The sequence below is a fragment of the Lottia gigantea genome (genome assembly GCF_000327385.1).
Source record: "Lottia gigantea unplaced genomic scaffold LOTGIsca_5, whole genome shotgun sequence".
NCBI lineage: Eukaryota > Metazoa > Mollusca > Gastropoda > Lottiidae > Lottia > Lottia gigantea.
Genome location: NW_008709715.1, coordinates 4,837,469 through 4,861,175, shown reverse-complemented (window position 1 = coordinate 4,861,175; position 23,707 = coordinate 4,837,469). Strand labels below are relative to the sequence as shown.

At 33.8% G+C, this 23,707-nt stretch overlaps 5 protein-coding genes across 5 annotated transcripts; 2 read left to right on the top strand and 3 right to left on the bottom strand.

Annotated features, from left to right (window-relative positions):
* Nucleotides 1-2,592: 2,592 nt before the first annotated feature.
* LOTGIDRAFT_154412 (hypothetical protein) lies at nucleotides 2,593-3,591 on the bottom strand (the record flags this gene model as incomplete). Its single annotated transcript, XM_009062092.1, has 1 exon — nucleotides 2,593-3,591. The coding sequence occupies one exon, from the start codon at nucleotides 3,589-3,591 to the stop codon at nucleotides 2,593-2,595; it is 999 nt and encodes a 332-aa protein (XP_009060340.1).
* Nucleotides 3,592-7,122: 3,531 nt separating this feature from the next.
* On the bottom strand, nucleotides 7,123-12,004 carry LOTGIDRAFT_183359 (hypothetical protein). The gene is made up of 9 exons (XM_009062091.1): nucleotides 11,918-12,004; nucleotides 11,406-11,681; nucleotides 10,963-11,066; nucleotides 10,641-10,707; nucleotides 10,331-10,413; nucleotides 9,778-9,981; nucleotides 9,212-9,267; nucleotides 8,753-8,901; nucleotides 7,123-7,665 (listed from the first exon to the last, which is right to left on the bottom strand). The coding sequence occupies exons 2-9, from the start codon at nucleotides 11,584-11,586 to the stop codon at nucleotides 7,463-7,465; spliced, it is 1,047 nt and encodes a 348-aa protein (XP_009060339.1). The 5' UTR covers nucleotides 11,587-11,681; nucleotides 11,918-12,004; the 3' UTR covers nucleotides 7,123-7,462.
* A 1,165-nt stretch (nucleotides 12,005-13,169) lies between these two features.
* Nucleotides 13,170-16,882, top strand: LOTGIDRAFT_154410 (hypothetical protein; the record flags this gene model as incomplete). Its single annotated transcript, XM_009062090.1, has 7 exons — nucleotides 13,170-13,319; nucleotides 13,872-14,074; nucleotides 14,837-14,926; nucleotides 15,354-15,409; nucleotides 15,702-15,828; nucleotides 16,209-16,333; nucleotides 16,782-16,882. The coding sequence occupies 7 exons, from the start codon at nucleotides 13,170-13,172 to the stop codon at nucleotides 16,880-16,882; spliced, it is 852 nt and encodes a 283-aa protein (XP_009060338.1).
* A 717-nt stretch (nucleotides 16,883-17,599) lies between these two features.
* Nucleotides 17,600-19,188, top strand: LOTGIDRAFT_154409 (hypothetical protein; the record flags this gene model as incomplete). The annotated part of the gene is made up of 2 exons (XM_009062089.1): nucleotides 17,600-18,674; nucleotides 18,974-19,188. The coding sequence occupies 2 exons, from the start codon at nucleotides 17,600-17,602 to the stop codon at nucleotides 19,186-19,188; spliced, it is 1,290 nt and encodes a 429-aa protein (XP_009060337.1).
* A 1,175-nt stretch (nucleotides 19,189-20,363) lies between these two features.
* On the bottom strand, nucleotides 20,364-22,653 carry LOTGIDRAFT_154408 (hypothetical protein; the record flags this gene model as incomplete). Its single annotated transcript, XM_009062088.1, has 6 exons — nucleotides 20,364-20,546; nucleotides 20,729-20,913; nucleotides 21,336-21,426; nucleotides 21,667-21,792; nucleotides 22,012-22,091; nucleotides 22,629-22,653. 6 exons carry the CDS (start codon nucleotides 22,651-22,653, stop codon nucleotides 20,364-20,366), a joined length of 690 nt encoding a protein of 229 aa, XP_009060336.1.
* Between the last annotated feature and the right edge of the window lie 1,054 nt (nucleotides 22,654-23,707).

Below are 23,707 nucleotides of genomic sequence, written 5' to 3'. Positions count from 1 at the left end.
TCCGGTTATTTTCATGGTTGTCATTATGATTAGCTCATTATTTCCTGACGTCAAATGACTGTTAGGCTATATCGATTGAGAGAAGCTTGCAAAATCTAAAAAAAATGGTCCTGACCTATCGTCCTCAATGTATGAAAATAATGTGCAATATAAAAGGGACAGATTTGTTATTTTTCTTCAGAAGTACTAGAAATGTACGAAAATAGCATAATTCTTACAAAAATATCTCAAACTAGGAATTTCTTTACCCTTTTCTTCAGATTTCTTTTCTTTATATAGCAGTGTCTCAAGAAAAGACGACTTGTCTTTTTTACTTTCAAAGGCAGATAATTTTGGACACACAAGGATTTGAAGGCTAAAAATGTTGACGTTAACTGTGGACACTATTACTGTTTGGCTTAGGTAAAAAAAAATCCCATTTCTTAGACTAAGGTACGATTGGTAAAAAAGTGGTGAATCTGTCCCTTTAAACATGAAATGCACGTGGAGTATACAGTATGTGTAATGTCAAATAATTGTATATATTATGTGTTTATTGTACTATAGATCATGTTATTTCTATGTACAAATTATTATTCAAATTAAAATGAATGTAAATTTGTATTTACTGATATTTGTCTTACTGATTGAGAACTAGAGTAAACTAGGGAAAAATTCATTCTACATTATATTTAAATTTCCGAAAGCTCCTATATTTCGTTCAGAATCATAATGATACTATTTTTTAAAAAAGAGTATTCTTAAAAGATATTCTTGGCTTTATATTTGTCTTTGTGTTGGTTGGTACTGATTTCCCTATCAAGATTATGAGCCAAATCATTTGTGTAATAGTGACCTCATAATCTGTAACGCAAATGAAGTACTTCTCGTACTGTTCATTTGTAATAAACAAGCTGTACAAATTTGAAATGGTACCGAAGCAGCTATATCTTCCAGATAATAGACACCTGAAAGCTTTTTCACTAATAGTACTCCACATCTAAAGGTTCTTTATTGTGCGTTGAGATTAGGCAAGTAGGGTTTTCTGACAAACTTCTGGAAACATATCGGTATTTGGCGGGTCTATTATATGAGGGTAGATTCTCTTATCCGTTTAAAAACCATCTTATGATAGAAAAAGGACAAGTTTATTTTGTGATCTTCTACTCAAAAGGTGTATCTTCGACCTATGATCTTTATGATATGAAATTTCCAATATGTTAAAAGATAGAGTTAGCAAATCACCAACGTCATCTACGACTGTATTGCTGTAAGCCTTTATGATATCTTAGTGTGGGGTCTTCTCGTTGCAATTAATAGAAATGTTCAAGCACTGTGATTTCTAAGGAACACATAAAACGTTTTATATCAAAGTCAGATATAAAAAATGAATCGATTGAGCTTTGGTGATAAGAGAGAATAATTTCCGGTCAAAAGAAAACATGCATTTCCTAGTTTGTTTCAACTATTCTGGATAGAATTTGAAAAAAAAGCATTCGGAGACCAAATTCATATTATTCTGATCTCATACATCACAGTGAACACTAAAAACTTAAATGAATATAGCAAAATCATTCAGGAAATGTTAAAAAAAAAACAAATTCGATTGAAAGTTATTATTATTCGATTATGGTATACCATAAGATTGTATTCTAATGCGATCTCTATCATTAAATGTCGCTTAAGGATGATTTTGTATCTGTGCAATGCAGAATATTTTTGTACAATCCAAAAGAAAATGAAAACAGGAGTTCTGGTTCCATCTCCGCATTGTCAAGCTATACGAACCTACTTATACTTTGGCTGCAATTGTCACCTTTCTTGTACAAGAATACAGCTATTGCAGTCAAAGTTTAAGTCGTAGGAAGTTATATCTTGACATTGTGAAGATGGGTCCGGAAACGATTCTCTTCTTTTTTTTAATACTGTATCGATAATACCGCACCGTAAACATATTTGCAGACCTCTAGACATACGTAACTTTCACTTAAGAAAACTTTGTTTACATTTCTTTCTTCTAACTATTGAATATGGCCAGTGGGTGAATCAATAGTTTTAATCATTCGATTATCATTATATTTAGTGCACAGCACAATCAGTACATTAACATTAGTCGGCTTTAAGTTTAGTAATTGGTTAATTTCGCTGTATCTCGATGCACTTTTAGTTTACATAACATGTACATGTTGTTTATTTGAGCCGATTATGCTCCATTTACAGGTAGTTATATGGCAGATAAGTACATTACATTTTGATTATTGACTGGCATTACATGTTACATCCTCACATCCCTATCAATAAATATCTAAGACACAGGTCCATGTTACCAAAAAAGCTTCGTATGAGAGCGGTTGCCCGTACTCATATATTATATACCATTTGAAATAGTTTGTGTTGAGGAGACGAAGGTGTAAAACAATAAGTTTGTGTTTTGGACGGATCTTGTTATGATCTCCATATATTTTGTAATCGTCCGGAACGGTTCCTCTTTTTATATAGTCGAAAATGGTAGGCCTACTGGGAATAGCATAATATTGTTCGTTCCTCGGAGGCTATTTAAAACCTGCTGCATTAGAACACCATAGTACACTAACTATTCTCAATGGATTGTTGTCATGATATGGTGCGCGGTACCTCAATAGTTGCTAGAGCTCTATCTTTATTGTATGAAGCACAACCTATTGCCACAGTATCACGCGTTAATTTCCGTTTTAACATTTCACGAAACTTTGGTCTCAGTGCTGCATAAAGTATAGGATGGATGACTGGTGTTAAAAAGGCGAAAACTAAGCATAGAATCTGAGTAACATCCAGAAACAGCGAATCTCTTACAAACATAGTTATTATTGTCACTACTAAATGAGGTCCCCAAAATACTAGGAAAGCAAACACAATTCCCATAGATAACACTGCACCTTTGTTTTCACCTCGCGGAGTTGCACCTTTCATACCAAAAGGTAAAGAAGCATTCACTAGTGCTGTTCTTACTGCATTTCGCTTCTTATAAATTCTCTTGACAGAGCAATAAAACAATATCATGGCTATAACAGTCATAAGGAATGCTATGATATAAATAAGTTCATAAAAATAACCATCATCCATTTGCCACAATATATCACCACAGGTAGAATGAGTCCAATTCGTTGTGTGAAATAATTCCACATCAAAACCAAAAAACGGTGCACAGAAGGCAAAGCATGCACCTAGCCAAACTAGAGCTATAAATACATTAGTCCGTCTTGAAATTACACATGGTTCAGTTGGTGCTGTCATTGCAAAGTAGCGATCTAAACAGATGAAGAATAGTGTTAAAGAACTGGCACTGCTGGTGAAAGAAACAGCTCCTTCAAACACTAGACAGAATATAGGATGTTGAAATCTTGAAGTTAAGAGATAAACCATGGTTAATGGAATGGTAAAGATACATATCACAGAATCCACCACGTGGAGATTCATATTGAAATTATTTCCTTTTTCCCAGTATCGTTTCATCACATCGCGACCAACGACCAACACACAAATATTAGCCGTCAGACCTATTAGCATTTCCACTACTAATATAGATGATAATATTATTACAAATGTTTTGTCGAAATCTTCCCTATAAATCATATTTAAGCTAGGCACTTTCTTCACTTTACTGTTATAAATTTAACACTATCTAAAATGAAGAATTAAATAACCTTGTAATGTGGAACTGGCGTGGCAACGACACTGGTACTTATCAACTACCTATCATAATATATGTAATACAACGAACAGGTGCCCTTGAAAGAGACCCTGCAATATCTTAAAACATTTCATTGGTATTAACTCCTTATTCCAATGACGCTTCAACGTGTCACTTCTATTTGCAGACCGCCCTTCTCTAGCACATTGTTCGGATCAGAATCGTAGCTGTTCTTGGTCTTTGTCTGTTTCGCCGAAATGTTGTTTTGGATTTCGGGTTTCGTTTTGAGGTTCGTATCGTTAATACTTGGTTTATTTATTGCCAGTTATATTCCAGCAATTACAGCTTCGTCGTCTTCCTTCTGATCACCCTTTTCACTTTTAAGCCTTTGCATTAAAGCATTTAGATTTATTTCCCCTCATATGAAATTCTTCTGTACAACGCACAAATCTGTCTCCGATGTCATCCTCTGTCCTAGATGTAATGATGAATGATCTGTCGGTCAATATTCAGATCTGAGTTCCAACCGGGAAGATAACAGATCTGTCTACGCTAATTCTTATTGCGAGCGTCACCTGGTGATCTACCTCAGGGTCTCTTACTATAAGTTGTTATCACATAAATCCATACATGTTTTGTTTCCACACTCAACTTCGTATGTCACAACCAGAATTATCAAACGTATTGTTAATTGGAAATGTTTTAACAATCAACAATAGAAATATAAATATAGAAATAACAATGGAATTCCTAGTTATTGGTCTCTTACATCAAATCCCTTGATGCTGGTTAATTATATCTCGTAATTCCTCTTATTAACCAATGTTTTTCGGTGTAGTTCTGTCTAATTAACCTTAATTCTCCTTGGTATTGTCCTTTGGGTGCTCTCACTCCAACCGGTCCCCGAGCTATCGTTGACGTTGGTGTTAATTAACGCTGTAATAAGATTTATGAATGAATCTGAACACATGTGACGAAACTATACCTTCATGCTAATTATTACATGATAGAAAGGGTTTCCTGGGTAAAGGGAAGATGAGGAATTGCAAATTCGGATCAGAATTGACTGAATCTGATCTTAACTACTCCTGATGCTATGGTCGACGTTGGTGTTAATGGATATAAGGGACTACTTCAGATTTGAATCTGTGAGGAAACTCTGACTTCACGGATATGATTTATTCCATGTTCTACAGGCTTTATATGGAAAAGAGAGGGCGTGGTGTCTTCATGAAGTTCTGGTATCTATAATATAAAAAAACATTGTATTTAATAAGTGAAGGCTGGACATTAATAAGCATTGTAATATGATTAATCACGCAATTATCAACAGTGATTCCCACGAGAGTCAGTTTAGTCCTGCCTTAAACTATAGCAATTCCATTAAGCTATTAAATTCTTATTCTGATTTGTTTCGGATCACCACAGTATTATAAGAGTTTGATATACATACGATTTGATTCAAAGGCGTATTATGGGTATACACTGCTTGGGTCTACACTATTGTATATTATACAATCAATGCCCAATCAATGTATAGAATCCCAACACCCACAATATATAATCATGTGATTACAGCGCCCATAATGTATAAAATTCGACCCAAAATCAAATGTATAATATCATATTATGGGTGTTGGGATATCATACATTGATTTGGTTCACCCAATTATATATTATGAGTGTTGAGATTTGTTACATCGATTTGGTTCCAACAATTACATATTATGGATTTGGGATATTATACATAGGTTTTGTACAAACAATTATATTATATCATGGGTGCTGGTATTTTTCATAGATTGGGTTCACATAATTATATATTTTTGGTGTGGGATGATTATACAATAATTTGGTAGGAACAGACGTCAAAATACTTAATGAACATCATATAGTAAAATAATGAATTTTTTTCCTGAGGCAATTTTGGATTTCGATACCAATTTCTGAAAAGCAATAGTTTTTACATTGATAAGCTCAATAATGCAAAGACGTTGTCATGAGAGGTCTATTCCATTAGCATGGGCCTACATTTCATTCAATCAAATTATGGAATAAAAAAAATATATTTAATTTTTACCTGAAATCCACATTATACAATACAACACTGGAATAATAATATGATTGCTTGCAGTGAAACCATTCGTAATTCCCTTTTACTCGACACTCAGGACATACCTGTGGTGAATAAGCGAGTAATTTATCAATCAATATACACTATATTAATACCATTCTATCGCTTTACATTCTACTTCACCTAATCTTTATTCCCAATCTTTTATTTATGATTCCATTATGTAAATATTAACTAAACAATCAAAAATAAATTAAACGCAATGAGTTAAAGAAATTTAAGTCTGCCTTTTCCTTGAACTAGTTGACCATTCTAAAAGAGGAAGCCTTTTAGTTGAAGGAAAGGTGTAATCGGCTTATTTCTTAAGTCCTCTGAATACTCCCAAGTAGGTCTAACATTAATACCAAATCGATAAGACTGAACAAGGGGGCGTTAAAAATCAATGCATCGAAATGTATCTGGGTAGATTTCGATACAAATCGATGGGGCCCTATTCCACAACGGTCCAATATTCAATGTCGTCAAACCCATATTAGTTATTTATTCTCTCGTTACGACAAATTTATTGTCATTCGGTTTTCGCACGGACGGCCCCGTCACATTGGACTGCGATCATTTGCGATGTTACCCCGACTAAAATTGTAGTTGACCGCCTATTGTAGTTGACTATATTGCATTCCCTAATAAAATCTATGATTCTGTGGCGATCTCAACAGCGATTATTGGCGACAATGTACTCCACCGTACGATATCTGACGAATCCTTCACGTTTTTATAAGGCTTATGGCGACCTTAACATGCTCTGAGCTAATTTTCCGTCGCCGTAGCACCACAGTGGGGACGCCTTTCCGGTGTGACGGGGCCATTACACTGATTGTTATCGACCTTAGACTTGAAAAACCTTAAAAAAATACATATATATCAAACAATAATTGCTCTGCGTGATAAAAAAAAAACATGATATAGTTTATGAATTTCCAAGGTGTGAGATACACTGGCATGACGTAGGCGATCGTTCATAAATGATCACGATCACCTCACAACTCTGCAGGCCAATTGTCGATTTGTTGATGTTAACTTCAACATTGTACTTGATTTCAAACATTTCTGAAACCAAAAAATTGCATTAAACTTCCTTATTGTAGTCGATAAGTGAATGTGCTCAGAGGACGTTACTCTTGTAAGCGTTGTTGCCAAAGAGTTTAAACACTATGCATACTAAAAGCAAATTGTTGTTCATTGACGATGATTGCAAGGTCGAATACAATACTTTATGCTTCAATAATAATTAAAAGGTGTCTTACATGGGAATATCTTCTAGTAAGAAAGTAACAGTGGAGGGATGCCTCCAAAGAAATTATCATTGTCATGAAGCATTCTATTTACAAGATTGTATTTTCTTTTAAATCTTTATTACAAAATAATAACATTCATTTATTGATAAATAACATAATACATAACGTAACATGAAATATAACTTAATTATGAATAAAACAATACATTTTAAAGATTTTACTAACAATGTTCTTGACATGATTAATTTTTTACATTTATACATTCAATCACACACAAATTCTCTATAAGACCACATCAACACTTGATTTCAAAATCTAAATCTTTGCTCATCATGCTTGTTGCATATCAGTTTATATTAGCTAAGAGAAGTTCATTCAATATTGTCCATAATGTCAATTTCAAATTGTTTTTACAACCACTTTCACTTACTTCCAGACAGTGAGTTATCTTCCAGTGATCTTTTTAATGACTTCCTCTAATCTCATAGCAGCATCTAAATCACCAGCAGCTTGTAGTCTACCGCTCATATAGGCTTGAAATGGTTTTACTTCTCCTTTAAACATAGCTTGTAGATCATCAATAGACATCATTAAAGTAGCATCTGATTCACCTGTTGGAGACATACCTTCCCCTATTGATCCACGACCTAAATACAAAATACACTCAATGTAAGGTAAGAAAAAAATTAATGCAAATCCACAAAAGAAAACAATTCAGAAATTTAACAATGTAACAAATTTTGGAAAGAGCAGTATGTTTATCAATCATTGATGTTCAGAAGACCTGGGGTTATATGATAACAACATTTTTTATTTAACCTCTGATTAATTTCCAGTTATTGAAACATGTTTTAAGACTAAAATCATAAGCATTGTAGAGCTCCAAACAGACATGACTAGTAAAGACTACCAAGTCAGCAGCCTATATTTATACCTTGAAAACCTTATATCTTGAACACTGAGTATGTGAGTAAAATAAAGCCTCATATACCCCAAACTCCATTTAATATGACTTAAATGAATTACAGGCAGCTCTGAAATAAAACATAACAATATGGCCAGTAGAATGACCACCAGTATTGAAACTGTTAAAACCATAAAAAAAACTTACCATGTTTTAAATCAAGATAATATAAACCATTAAAATCTCCAGTCACATGAAACTGATATACAGCATCTACTTTACGTACTAATGTTTCATTTAATACTGTTTGTACTGAACTGATTATGGCACTCATAGTACTATTATCTTGGTTATATTCTTTATTGACAGTACCCACTATCTCTGATGGTAACATGTTTGTCTCTTGTGTTGAACAACCTACAAATAGTTTAAGAGAAATAATATGAAATGGAGTTTATTACATCAATATCATTTGCAAATCATCAAGATATATGATCACTAAAAGATAACAATAGCTTTGTACTTAATTCCTTTGAAAATTTAAATAATTATTCAACATTTCAAAATCATCAAAAAAAGCCTCGGTCAAAAAGTCAACCATAAAACTCATTTGAGATTACACATGAAATAATAAGTGATACAGTTAAAAATCGAAAACATCATGCTAATGTTGCTGTCCTTACAAATTTTCCCTCATTGCATACTGCATGCATTGCCCATCTTCATTAACTCATAAGGTGCAGAAAAGTAGGACGAAAACTCCATTCATTTCATTTCATTTTCAAGTCAGATTATTTTTAATATGATAATACTGTGTAAGATAAACCAACCTTGAGCAGTATTAAGTAAAGCAGAAGCTATGTTTTGTAATGCAGGTGGTAGTTTAGTAGAAGAACCTGTAGCTGACATCATACCGGGTGGAAACATTACAGATGGAGTCTGTTTTGGTGGAGGTCCTCGTATCACCTTAACCTGAGACCTAAACAGATTCATTATACTATATTGAAGCGACCTGATCTTAATTTGTACTCAACTACATGGCCAGTTAAATCTGATAAAGAGCCATTTCTGATGATTGAGATAAATTTGAGCAGTATTGTATCTAGGTATCTAGGACACATTTGCAGTTTACATCTCATTCAATTTCCCAAAACTTGTTTTTGTCTAAGAATTAAACACTCTCATCTCTAATATTAGAATAGTATGTTACAATGTCATTCCATAAAATGATGGATTTTTGTTCCATGTAAAAATATTGTAATGAATGTTATATCAATGGTAACACTTACAGTTCTATTCTACAGATCTCTACACCCCACTCTTTAGATGCTTCTGTTGATGATTCCTAATAACATATCAATATTTTATCAATTTTGGTCCCTACACCATTTTAGTGAAAATGTTTCCACTTTGGCACAAAATGTTTTAAAGGGAATAAAATACAATACATTTCTATAAACTATGTAGTAAAACTTCTAATAATTTCTAGGAATTCAACACAAATTGAGATTTGAATATCATGAAATAGTAGTGGTAAATAAATTCAGATTCTTTCAACTGTTCTACTTTCCCCTCATCAAACCTTGACATACGGCAAGTTTGAGGTCTTTTCAAGATTTGGTCATTTCATTTCATTTATTTAAAGAATGCTGAAAAGTTGCATTTCGGTTAACTTGGAATTTACTTGTGTACTTGTTGAATCTAGAGGAAACCCCAGGGACTAAGTTACTTGAAATAAACGACCAATGAAATGGCATCTCATAAAGGCATGACAGGCCTATTAGACTTTAACCAAGTAGGCCTGTTAAGCAGGCAAAGTAATCATGTAACCAATGATAAAAGTATTATTACAAACCTGAACAGCTCTGCCCAAAGCATTTCTCTGAGTTTCTATCTCAGCAAGGTTGTGTTTAACTAATATTTTGAGTAATGCTGTTTGAACTAAGATACGTGTTGACTGGTCTAGATTCTGTACACAAGTTATAGACTTTACTACATCTGCTATTCTATAATGTACATCAGATCCTACTTCTACCACTGCACCATCTCTAGTAATAATCTAGAAAATATATTATATTTCAAATGAATATAATCTTAGTTGTATTTGGAAGACATGTTTGATTAGAGCTTAATCTTCGTAACATTTCTTATTATAGCAGAAAATATTTTGTATATCAAATTAGTACAGATATGATTTATGCAATTAATGTACAGTTGCAAACACGTTTTTAAGTTCCCATATTAAAACATAAAGTAAAGGAAATCATGGAAAATATTTATAATGCAAATTTAAGATGGTTCCAGTTTGAATACAGACTTGGAATCAAGGTCAGAGAGAAAATTCTAAAAAGCCAAACTGCTTAATTGCAGATAAATGAAACAAGATAAAGAAGAAGTTGTTATGATACCTGTTTAGGTGGAACATTAAAAGCTTTAATTCTGACATCTACTTTATGTAGCCTGTCTATAAAAGGTATTACACAAACGATTCCTACAAGAAAAATTACAAATCTTATCTTTAGTTATGGTCTGAATTAATCATACAATCACTCCTTAAAGCTGAGCATATTTATAAAAGTTGACTCTCTCGTCAGATGTATAGAATCCTGAGATATATCATTGAGTCTCCAATCTATTATTTTCAATATTTTTGTCTACTTAAACCAATAATATTTTCAAGAGAAGATGCAACAACAATAGTAAGTAGACTGTATTTACCAGGTCCTTTGGCACCAATTAATTTACCAAGTCTAAAAATTACTATCTTCTGAAAATTAGGAATCATCTGCAAAATACAAGTCAAAATAACAACTTAACGATGAAATATCATCAGATACAATGAAAACCGTCTTGTTTTTGTCAGAGCATTATTCATGATGTAAATGTAGACTTGACTCAATGATAAAATCTGACTTTATATAGACTACTCTCGTTATTATGTAAAAATCCAACCACAATACAAAATAATAAGATTTGTGGAAATGTATAAGCTTACAAAAAAGCATAAGTTTTTATAATATATGACAAATCTTTTACTTACTTTGAATGTAAACCATATAGATACAGGAAAAGTTAGAATAAGAAGTATGATGAATATAAAACTAAGTAGACCGTGGATTACATTAGTTGCAACTGAAGATTGTGCTGCAATAAAATGATAAAATTAGCTTAGAAATTATTAATATAACATTTGGCAGCAGGTTTTAGAGTACTTAGGAGTTGCTGAATTCTTTTTGCTGTTCTGTGAATTCTCATGTTCTTGCTCTTACTCATTCATTTTTTTCCTTATATTGGAAATTTTACATTGTATACAAACACATAGTTCTGTTCATAAAGAACTTATATATTATTCCCCTGTTGGCTGCCTATAGTAAAGTGTGTAAATCAAGGTTAATCAAAACCAATCTTATCAAAAGTAGACTTCATAAAATCAGTCTGCATAAAATCAGTCTGTATAAATTTTACTAAATTGTTAACACTCACAAGTTTGAACATCTAGATCTGAATAAATGTGTTTTCTATCTTGGTTTGTTGTGTATTTAAATGCTGAACGATATTTATACGACGAATCTCCTTCATCATAAGAAAATGGAGAACTATAATCAAAGGTTAAATTAGAGTCATAACTATCTGTAGTTGGTATTTTAGTATATTTTACTGCCATTTTAAACTTATATTACTTGTACAAAACTACAGCTGGCACTGCTTCAATATATTATAGTTCAGCCATCACCACTGGGCAATGAGGGAAATTAAGAGCTGCAAATATATAAAAACAAAATGTATAACTTTCCATTAGGCCATTCTTTCATCTCTTAAAAGCAGAGTCCTCAAATTATAATGCCGGTTTTGAGAAAAAGACAGCCACAGACAAGAAGGCAGCAGCAATTTCTGGCTGCATTAAACATGTTCCACTAGAACAGAAGCACTAGCAGTATCTGTCCAGTTCCATTGTCAATAATAAGTATGTTGGATATTCATCTACTAAACCTAACATTTCACGCCGACGGGTCTTGAAGAAACACTTGTTTCAATGGATTATTGACAAAAAAAAAATATGATTGTCCAATAATGTTATTATCAAAATGATTTGTTTACATCCGGCTGTGCCTTTTTTGCACTCCAGAATGTTGATCACGACAGAACAGTTAAAACAAACATGTGGTCAGTAGGCTACAGTCCCATCTCTAAATATCTATACATTGATAAGCTCAAAATACTACTGTGTCCAAAAAAATCCCCAGAAATAAAGATATTATGTCACCTATGCATAGGAGCCATTACTCAAATTGCAATTTAGCTGTTCATAAATTATCGTTCTCCCCTTTCCTCACTTTTCGGACTTCGTCATAAAAGAGTAGACATAAAAGGGAGGTAATTTTGTTAAACATTTGGGACATATTTAAATTTGAGGAAATTTATTGTACACAGATATACAACAGATAACGCTACAGAATAAATGATCATTCGACCAAAGCAAAGTCCATTTTTCTACAAGGATAGGGCGAACAAGTTCTAGAAATCTGCATGGACGGCCCAAAGTCAAATTGCCGGATTAAACGTAGACACATCGATTTTCTGATCCATGGGTTGGCAGAAATAATGAGGAAGATGACTAATTCAAGGTCACGAGACATTCATTTGCTGGTTCAGGGTACCAATTTACCACTGGTTTGACGGGAAAAAATTAACATTTTTTTTCAAAGTCACTTTTATGCAGATTTTCTCAAGTCGACAGAAAAACTAAACTGGTCAAAGGACAAATTCAAAATTGTCATCATATATAATAGTGTTCTTGAAATGAAAAAATGTCAACCTTTTGTGATAGGTTTCAAATAAAATATTACAAAATGTTTTGTCAATATTTCTTTACAGTGTACAATATATTGGGTTCATGAAAGGATCTGCATTCTTTAACAATAGGTTAAATAGAAGAGTATGTGGGCTAGGTTATAACAATGTGATATATTATAAATATTGACAGGTCGGATAATCAGATCAATTTCTCATGAAAACAGAAATAAATTAATCGGCTTATTACAAAAAAGGAAAAGAAAATTATCTGGAGAAATCGAACGGTATTGTAAGGGGATATGTGTTCTAATTTCTTTTGACAGCATATCATTTTTCAGTCAAAATTAACATGTGTATGAGAAGGAAGGATCGTTTCTTATAAATTGGTAGACAGTTTTGTGTGTAAAATATCATTCGGGACGGAAGGTCGGCGTCGTTGGTGATAGTGTAAACATGTCTTCCAGTTTAGACCAAATACTCCAGAAGGACTTTATCGAAACAGATAGGGAGAAAACGGTTGGCAATTATAGATTGTCATCAATTCTTACGTCTAGTCGCTTCTCTGATGTGAGACTTGGTTTTCATCTACACCATGGACATAAGGTTTGTTATGTGTAAACTAATTTACTGTCTCTTTAACTGTTTAAACATCAGCAGGTCTAACAAACTTCATATATAACAAATTGTAAAATAAGTAAGCCAGAAAGTATTTAGTTGTACTAATGGACTAAAATAAATTTTGGTGTTCTATTTTTGAGAGGCTGCAATCAAGCCATATATCAGCATTCTATATCAGAAAACTTAGACTTAGACTATTTGATCACATAAAATCCTCTTAAGATTGTACCAAGCTTCCTTACACGTAGACATCCCATAATAATCAGTAATTTAGGAGACGCAAAGGCTAATTTATTCCTTCCTAATGAAAGTAACAAAGGGATGAAAAGGATATAGTATTCTGAATAATAGCTTATTCATATATAACCCCACTTCTTTGTACATTAATCGATTACGCCAGTTCGTAATTTGAAAAGAAAAACATTTTTTAAAACATACTTTACTGCATATTCTACAATGCCACCTTTAAATTCTCTTAGCCAATATTTACAATGTAGTGTCACGGTCAAATTCAGTGCTTATTCTATATATTTATAGGTAGCAGTGAAATGCATCAAGAAACTTGGAAAATCAAGGTCCCAGAAACAAATACTGTTATTTAAGGCAGAATACAAATCTCTGATATCTTTAAAGCATCGTAATATTGTAAAAATGTATGAAACCATGGTTACAGCTGATAATATGTACCTTGTTCTAGAATATATTGACGGTAAAACATTGTCCGCTTTAATCAAAGAAAGGTGAGATTCTTAAATAATTATTAAATGAATTCAGTAAATGGTAATTTGATTTTTAGGTAGATGACTGTAAAAGACGATTCTGAAATGGATTCTCAACCTCAATGAGATCGTTCCTCTCTGGAAGATTTTTTCTAAAATTTATTCCTCTCCAAAAAAAACAGTCGTTTTGAAACGTATATTTCACACGAAAAATGCATGCAATGATTAACCATAATTAAGTATAAAATCACACTCCACATATCGAAATAGTTCATTGGACGGATGTTCGTTCCCAATTTTCTGTATTTTCGTGGTGAATGACATAAATTCCAGTCGTAGATCAACTTTCCTCCCCTTTCCTCCTTGGTCCGACGAATCCTCCCCATTTCCCCCATTAGCAATAATTCCTCCCCATGGACTCCCCTCCACTCATACCTTCAGAATTTTCGACCCGGTTTCCCCTTACAGATTCCCTCGACAAATCTCCTGGCAAAATTTCCCTCATTGCACTCTGAATGGCGTTGCCCGTCTTCATTAACCCACACGTCATGAATACAAAGAATCTTGTTGACAGATAAAAATGGATTTTACTTGGTTGCCGTCGACAGACTACATCGATTTCAAAGCGACCGATGCCATTCTCCTTGAATAGAACAAATCTTTGAATTATTTTGTAAGTATTTGATGTCGAATAATTCGCTATCAAAATAAAAATGTGAAAACCACAATACTATGTCTTTAGAATTCAACTATAACGTCTGGACTATGGACTATATATTCCAGGTGTGGTTTGGGTGAAGATATGTCTCGTTTCTTAATGTATCAGCTAGTGACTGCTGTGTCTTATTGTCATAGTAATTATATTATACATAGGTAATAATTCAATATCATTCATTCAAAAATATATCACTGTGTGGAAGAACCGTAGCCAGATTTGATTGTTCGGAGGGGCAAGTAATATATTCAGGGGGACAATGGTTGCAGTTTTGGAATTGGTCGGTATAAGTTGTATCTACGGGCCTGCTGTGTGGGCTAACTTGACACAAATTGAAAGGATTATGACTACGAAGTCGCTTACCAATAATGTGAGAAACGAGAATAACACTTGTTTGGTGAATATACATAATATACATATTTTGGTATGTTTTGAAATTTCAGTCATAGATACAATTAAGAGCATGTACCAAACTGACTTCACAAAACAATACCCTTTAATTGTTGAATATTTGGAAAAAGGATTTTGGCGCAATGCCATTGTATATATAAAGTTGACTTTAACTGTTTGATTGTATACTTTTAGAGACATTAAACCTAGTAACATTATGGTGAACAGAGAACTTCACGTTACACTTATAGGTAAGTCGGGAGCCCATTGCTATATTCTTCTATAAAACAATAAATAATTATTAGATATTTACATCAGTCTCTTCGGAGGAGTCGGTGTTATTTGATATTATAGTTCGTCTGCGTACAAGTTATCAAATTTCAATTTTCATTTGAATTCATTTGAATTAGGGAATTTGTACGTTGGTAGTCCTGTCATGTAACTCATTTTATTTAATCGTATGATGATAAATCTGTTACCAACAGCATTAAAGACGAACGCTGTCAAAGAGTGTTTGTGATTTGATTTGTTGGTTAATTTTAGATTTTGGTTTAAGCTGTAATGCAAATCAGAAAGAATGTATGACTCAATCTTGTGGAACACCTGTGTATACAGCACCAGAAGTATATCTTGGTATTCAGCATAGTTTTCCAAGAGATGTATGGAGCATGTAAGAAGTTTGCTACATTTAGAATTCAATTTGTCACCATTCAAAATACATTTTATATTAAACGCGTCAGTGATGTCTGCAATTCCAAATTTACAGGAACAGTTATATAGTCTTTAAATTTCATGCATCACATTCCTTAAAAGTGCTTTGGAGTTGTCCATGTTGAAATCTGCATGCAAAAACAAATCGGAAAGACCGGTCTCATATAAGTACAATGTGGATCGGAAAAAATGTCATACGGTATACTCTTTATGAAGTAGTATCCAAAACGATTTCATATATTTAAGACTGTTGAGATCATGAAATTATAATGACAGCTTTTGAAACGCATATGTTTGTAAATGTTGGATACATATTATGTAGTTTTATTTTCTATCTAGAGGTGTTGTGTTGTATGAAATGGTCAGTGGATGTCCACCATTTTTTGACTTGACAACAAAACACAAGAATGATATAATAGAGAACATTCACAGAAAGTTATTTTTCCCATCTCATTTAACACAAGGTAATAAATATATAAGATTTAGATAAAACACCTGACGCCTATTGGCGGATTGACGAATTGTGCAGCTCTAGACTCTCTGACCAATTTATTTCCGAGGGCCCACACTTCAATATTCAAATTATCGTTCCTAGTTGTACTCAATTTTCTCATCGCATTAAGACCATCCAATGAATTCGAAATGAAAAAAAAACCTTAAAAAAAAAACAACAACATAATATATTTGTTCAAAAATATTTTTAATCGGAATTGTATAGTACCCTTGAACCATCTTGACCCTCGATCCGGTGGTTCGACCCGTCAGACATTGTTCCATGAAAATCCTTTTCATGAAGTTCACACTAATCCTCTTTAACGTAAGAAAAATTCTGATGCCGGTGTCGACTCTCACCCCCTAATATACTAATAATAAATCAGTTATTCCGTACTAATGGAATGTGTTTATTTTCAGGGTGCCAAGATTTATTAACCAAAACGTTGACAATATGTATAAAAGACAGAATATCTATTGATGACATGTTATTACATTCGTGGTTCAAAGACGTTTCATGACAAACACAGATTCACACAGTAATTTCTAAGGAATTTTAGAATTACAATATGCGATTCATTCTTATGTAGTCTCTAGATCATGGGTTTTCATTCTTTTGACTTCCATTAACACTTTCAGGATCCTTGATCGACGGTAATTCCCTTCTTCCATCTAAAAATCCTCATCATTTCGGGATTCTCTATTTGGTTTTCCCTGCAGTGTATTCATGTCGGAGAATATGACCTCATTGAAAATGAATTTATGAACCCACATAATGTGTAATGGACAGTTATAAAGAAAAAGAATGAAAGAATTTGTCTTTCTATTGCTAATAATGTAGTAAAAATAAAAGTAACAATTTAATCTTGCCCATCAAAAAAATATCACCCATCAGTATAACGGTTGTGGACAACGACTACTTTAGAAATCACCCCTGATAGTATACTGATCTGACGTTGAAAATCGACAGTATATACAATAATCAGTTGAAGAAAGAAAAACAATTAAAGCTCTTCCCAGAAAAGAGATCTCATGAAGCTTTGCTCTAAGGACATTTTTTCAAAAACAGATCCGGATATTACATGTATATCTTAATACAACCGATTATTACGTCATAGATAATTGACGTCTTCCATAATCTGTTGGCACAAAAGGAAGAGGAAGCTGTTTTCTACGTCTCTATTTAATCAGGAATTGATATAAGAAAATGTTTACCTTGTTTTAAGTGTCGCGAGCCTATGAGCTCACCCAACTCATCTTCTTCAAAAGAAAAACATAAAAATAGAGGTTCGGGAAAGCGGAGTGCCAATTCTACAAAGAAATCAGCAAATAGGAGAACACCAACTAGCCCTTGTTCACCGCCACTACAAAAAAGAGGTACGTCAGCAAAAGGGAGTTCTTCGAAGTCACCAGATCACTTGAGGAAAACTGCACTATTATCTCCAGAATCATCTTTAAGTTCACCAAAAGCATCTCGATATAATCTAGTTGAGAGCTCTTCTTCTGGAAGTGGAAGGGAAAATGTGTATTCACCAAATACTGAATATCGTCTAACACAGCAAAGAATCCAAGAGTATAACAAAAGGCAGGATGGATTAGCTGAAAAAAGTCGGCAGAGAGTACGTGATGCAATTGCTATCGCTACCAAATACTTGTCAAAACCATTAAAACTCCCTGATATTAGTGTCAGAGACTTTTTAAAAGCTTGTGAGCTTGAGGCCAGAGCTCGTCGACTTAAAACTTGTCATCGAGCTTCTTATTTTGTGAAATCACCTGAACTCTGTGGAATTGATATTGAATGTGTCCAATGTGAAGTAGATAAATTACGAGAAGGTTTAAATCGTATTTACTCTCGCCAACGTTTTAGATGTGAACACCATCGTTTCTCACCAACCATGGACGGAGGAGGAGAGCATCAGCCTCGTCCAGTTAGTATCTGTAAGAAAGTTGAACTGCAAAGCCGACGTTCATCTGCCAAAGCATCACCACCTGTACCAGCACCGTCGCCCTTTTCAGTTAGTCAAAATAGTCGTATTACTCCTGAAACAAGGACAAGAATTTCTACTGCTAACAGTGGAAAGGAATTTACTCCTGATTCGGAATACGATAATGGAAAAGTGAATGATCTAATAAATCGATATATACCGAGACCTAAACAAGTACATTACCAATGTAGACCTCGCTCTAGGATGTTTTTATACACCGACAAGGCTAAAAGTTGTAATATTGTCCATCATCCTTATGCTGTATATAGAGGTAATAAAATTTTAACTGCCAATGGTAAACAATGGAAAGACTCAAATATCGGACAAGGTGAGATAATGAACAAAAGGTGTTAAATTCCTCCCCCCCCCCCCCCCCCCCCTCGCCCCTTTGGAAGTATTGCAATTCACAAAGAGTGGCGCATCACCCGTATATCAGTGTTACTTGCCTGTTGCACTTGTGGCCACAAAGTACTCTTGAGCGCGGACCTATGAGAGGCCCTCATAATTTGCTTTAAAATGGCGATAGCAAAGTTGTTCTTGTGAACTACGATGTATCGCTTAAAAAGAGGCATTTTAATTATAATATATGTTAATTCTATTGAATTAAAGTATTTCTCTTCCTTTCAGCCTTATTCTCAGTTCCAAATTTAGGGATAGCCTATATCTTACCAGATATAAATCCAAACTTGGGTCCACGTCACATGGCAGTTCAAGAAAAACCTTCGATACCAAAACATCCCAATTCCGCATCTGTAACGTCTGCTTTACAATCAAGACAGTGGAACAGAGAAAAGGTTCTTCCCCCTATTAAAAGCCAAAAGACTTCAGAGGAAGGTGAATAATAAGAAGGTTTTAACCGTTTAGGGATTTTATTATTTAATTAAAATAATTGTTTTATTATGTAATTCAATTTAGGCTTATTCTTAAATTATTTATTTACAGTTTTTAACAAATTTTATTATGCTCAAAATAAATCCACCGTGCGTGTTGATTGAATTTATCTTTATTCCTTTTTATTCATCCATTCATAAGATTTTTATTCGCTGATCATGCTTTAGTAATATTTTTAATTTCAAAATAAAAAATCATTACATGGGCCCTGTTTAGTTTTGCTTTTAAATACATTTATCAAGGGATAAAATGGAATATTTATCTATGTTAACTTTAATAATTTCAATAACTTCATACTAACGTTGACCTTCATATCTTCTGGCAAGTTGTGGATATAGCTCTGAGCATACATAGTTATGATGGCACTAACACTTAGTTAACACTGATAAAAGATTTCGTTGCTACCTTTAGAGTAAGCACAAGGAACATTTCTATTCAAAACTGATAAAAAGACCAATTAAAACCATATTAAGTGCTCACTAGCCGAAGAGCTTCGAAAAAATGGGGAAGAACAATTCAGTGTCCATATCAAAACCTTCAATATTTTCGGAATTGTTTTACATGGTTAAATACAAAAATATTAAGTGAATTGTCAAGAGATTTTGTAATGTTTGTATGTGTATCGGGGAAGCGTCAATTTGCACCATTCCAAGTTTCAATCAGTGCGGTTCGTGTAATTCCAATTAAACTAAGTCTTTGATGTCACAAGCGTACATGTAAATGTTGACCTAGTTTTAAACAATTGATAAAGTTATGATGTCCTATTATTGTGTGAAGTAATAGATTGTTGACATCCTTTTACAATGACTACATTATGTTTGTAAGTGTAGGAAGGAAAATATTACACGGATTCAGGTGATGTTAGTGAGCACGTTATTTGCCATTAGGTCATACCCCCTGCCCCAGGCCTTAAAAAGACCTAGATAAAAAGCCCTCTAAATGGTCAAAATTCATCACAGGTCATCTGAAATTCGTTAGTTTCTGGCAGCTCCAAGATCACCAGCTTGAAAGGCCTGCCTTGGAGGGAACAATATGTTTATAACTGTCTGTTCAGGTTCATTTTAGAGATTTATTAATTAAAAGTTATAATTTATTTAAGATTTAAGATTTATGGAAGCAGTTGGAATTATTGTTGTTTTCTATATAAATGTATTATTGAATAATGAGGAATATGTATCTCGGCTTGGTCTCCTACATAACTCTTGATAATTTCAGCGATTTCTTGTTTAACCTTGACCTTCATATCGTCTGGTAGGTTGTTGATATAGCTCACTGAGCATGCATTGTTAATAACGACGTCTAGTGGTCCCTAAAAATATAAGAGAAGGTAAAAGAAACAATTTTCTAAATACAGAATTTTCAGAAAAACATTTAACGTCTGGTCAAACTAAACAAAAAACGCTGTAGCTGGAGCCAAATGAAAATTGATCCAGTTCTGGAAGACTCGGTGGAGGGCGTAAGGGATAATTGAATAGACAAATAGATAACTACCTTAAATTTTATTCCATCCAAGATAATATCTTGATGTCTTTTTAACGACCCTGTTTCATTGAAAACATTTTTCCATTTCATATCTGAATATTGCGGTGGTGGTTTGTCTCCCATAAAACTTTCTATCTTCTGAGATAACTCGGAAACCATAGGATATCTTCTGTCTTTTCTATTATATACCAGAACTATATAAGGCAATAGTGATAAAAAAAATGAAATTCAGCAATCAGCGTAACTCTATGCCGAAATCAAACTGTGTGGAAATGGGTGAAGAAACATCCACAGTAATGATGTCATTGATGGATTCCCCCATTTTGGCATCTTGAAGCATGTTCGCAACCGAGCCATACGTTGCGCTTACGGAGGTGTTGAGTTTGAGTTTGAGTTTGAGGACAAGTATGTAAGCAGACATTTGGATTTGCTTAGGGATTTGATGATTTGTTCCAGTCCGTTTTTTTTATTGAGTTTGCATTTGATTTTGATTTGACACTTGTAATCGCAGCACTCTTATTATCACGACTGTTACTCTGCTGTTGAACATGTTTGCGTTCTAGCAATAGAAGATTTTCCATTATCCCAAGAAGACATTAAGAAGTAGGTTACTTACAAAGTAAACCTCCTGGTACAAGAACTCTATCAATTTCTGATAAACTTGGTACATTAGCAAACCAATGAAAAGCCTGAGCACATACCACTGCCTGGAATATTAACATATGATTACTTTAAATTGGAATCTCTATAGTTGGTATATTCTTATCTGAAGTTACGTCGTGCTAGAAGCAATAAGAAAAGCCGAGTCCAAGGAAACTAAGTAATTTATTGGAATGGAAATGACATTTTTATATATCATGTATACAGAAAGGACAAAACATCCGTCAGATGACAGATTGTATCAAAAATCTAATAAGTTTATCGCAACCTAACAGTAACATGTTTACCTTAACTGAAGAATCTGGTAGTGGAATATTATTGGCAGCAAATTGTAAACACTCTACATCTGGACAAGACTGTTTTAAAACTGTCAAAAATCCTTCTGAAGGTTCACCAGCAATTAATTTCTCTTGCTAGAACATAATACAAGAATACTATTAAATACTAAAAATTATTATGTCGTTTCGATATATTTCACTTATACTCTTGTGTTTCATTGGATAGGGTTCAACATGTGGAATGTTATTTGTCTGTAAGCCAATCTAGAATATCTATTTGTACATCTGGCCAAAAATACTTGGAATTTACCCCCCATTCCCAGTACATAAAATTCCATAACAGAATTCACCCACCTTTAGTTTATCCTTCAGTTTCTTAGTAAATTTTCCAGTTCCAGCACCAAGTTCCAAAATTTCATATTTAACATTTTGCGCTATAAATAATTAAAATCATTTTACTACTAATGATTGTAAAAAAATGTATGAATAAATTACACTTAGACGTGATACAAAACTGACAAAAAGTGATATCAATTTATGACTGTTACAGTAGGCTTAATGTGTAAACAAAACTAAAACAAATTAGTCAGTGGATTCTACTTTACATGTATATAGGTACCATGCTCCATTCTCGCTCGGCCGTAGTAATACTGTTAAATAACGATTGGAAACATACTATTTTCTGGATTTACTGCGTTGTTACGTATGATTTGTAAAACTGTGTCTATTACTTCGTCGGTATAACTAGGTCTATACTTGTCATAAAAATCTCCCTGTAAAGAATTGCGAATCAAAACTGTAAAATCTTTGAAGGATACAAGCCAGGCTTCCAATAACGTGCTTTACATATGACAAGTAAGAGAGGTAGGAGCCTGTAGCAATATGAGGCTACAAAGAAAATCTTCATGTTAAATGTCATTTCTTTTACTATGTATAGTTGACTTTACGCATGTTCTCATACCGAAGCTTACTTCGTTGACGCGAATGCTTTGTCATCCTGTCATTTCTCTCAAGAGTCTTGTTATATGCAAATTGAAATGTGATTCAAAAGTTAAATATGATAATATTCGGGGCTGCGAGGGGGTCTTGTAACCCCCTTTTAGCCCCGTCACTGTCCTAATGGCTCTAAAGCTATGGACTATATTCGCGTCGCAATATTACTATCACGTGACAAACTAATGGTGAACCGTCACAGAAAATCGTCTCGCCCCAACAGATACTGCCGAATGTAAAGTTGCGTTGTAGAATTGCAAAATAATTCAGTCTGTAGGTCTAACTCCGTGTATGGAAAAGAACCTCAATACCAACATGTTTAAAGCCTTTCTCTGCTGTTTCGTGAACATTCATTTTCAAGTAATGCACCTATATAATGCAAGGACACTTAAATTCTTATCTGACCTATATAGATGCGTAATATCTCGTATCTTACTGTCGGCTTAACGTTCGATTGATTGTCTGCACCTTACTCTGTTATCGGCACAGTAAGCTACATTGATGGAAACCACATATTGAGATGCCATGAATTATGCACGAAGTATCTAATTCAGCAATAATTACAAACAAACTACATGAAGGGAGGTAACCCACACCGAATTTTAACAGAATAAAATCAAGACGACGCTACAGTAGTTTAGAGATTTACGACTACGGGATATCAGCAACCATCAGTCGCGAGAGGGATGGGGGCTTTCCCCATGTCTAGTAGATGCGTAGGGAGAGTGTAAAGAGCCCCTGAGCGTCGGACATGGTAAGATGATAAATACAGAAAAAAGTTAGGGGGGTCATCGAGCAAACATGTACAAGTGGCGGACACTCATACTGTTCCTGATTCTACAATGGGTGAAAAAAAAATCCATCCAACTTTCCACTTTAACAACAAATCAATATTTGACTCTGAAGAGCACAAACATCTTGACATAATTCTAGGGGCTGAAGGCAAGTGGAACAAACAACTCTATATACCACACTTCCAAAACAAGGAAATCAATCGACTATCTACGTTCACTAAAATACCACTTCTCTAGACAATGGAACAATTTCTCATTAAGGG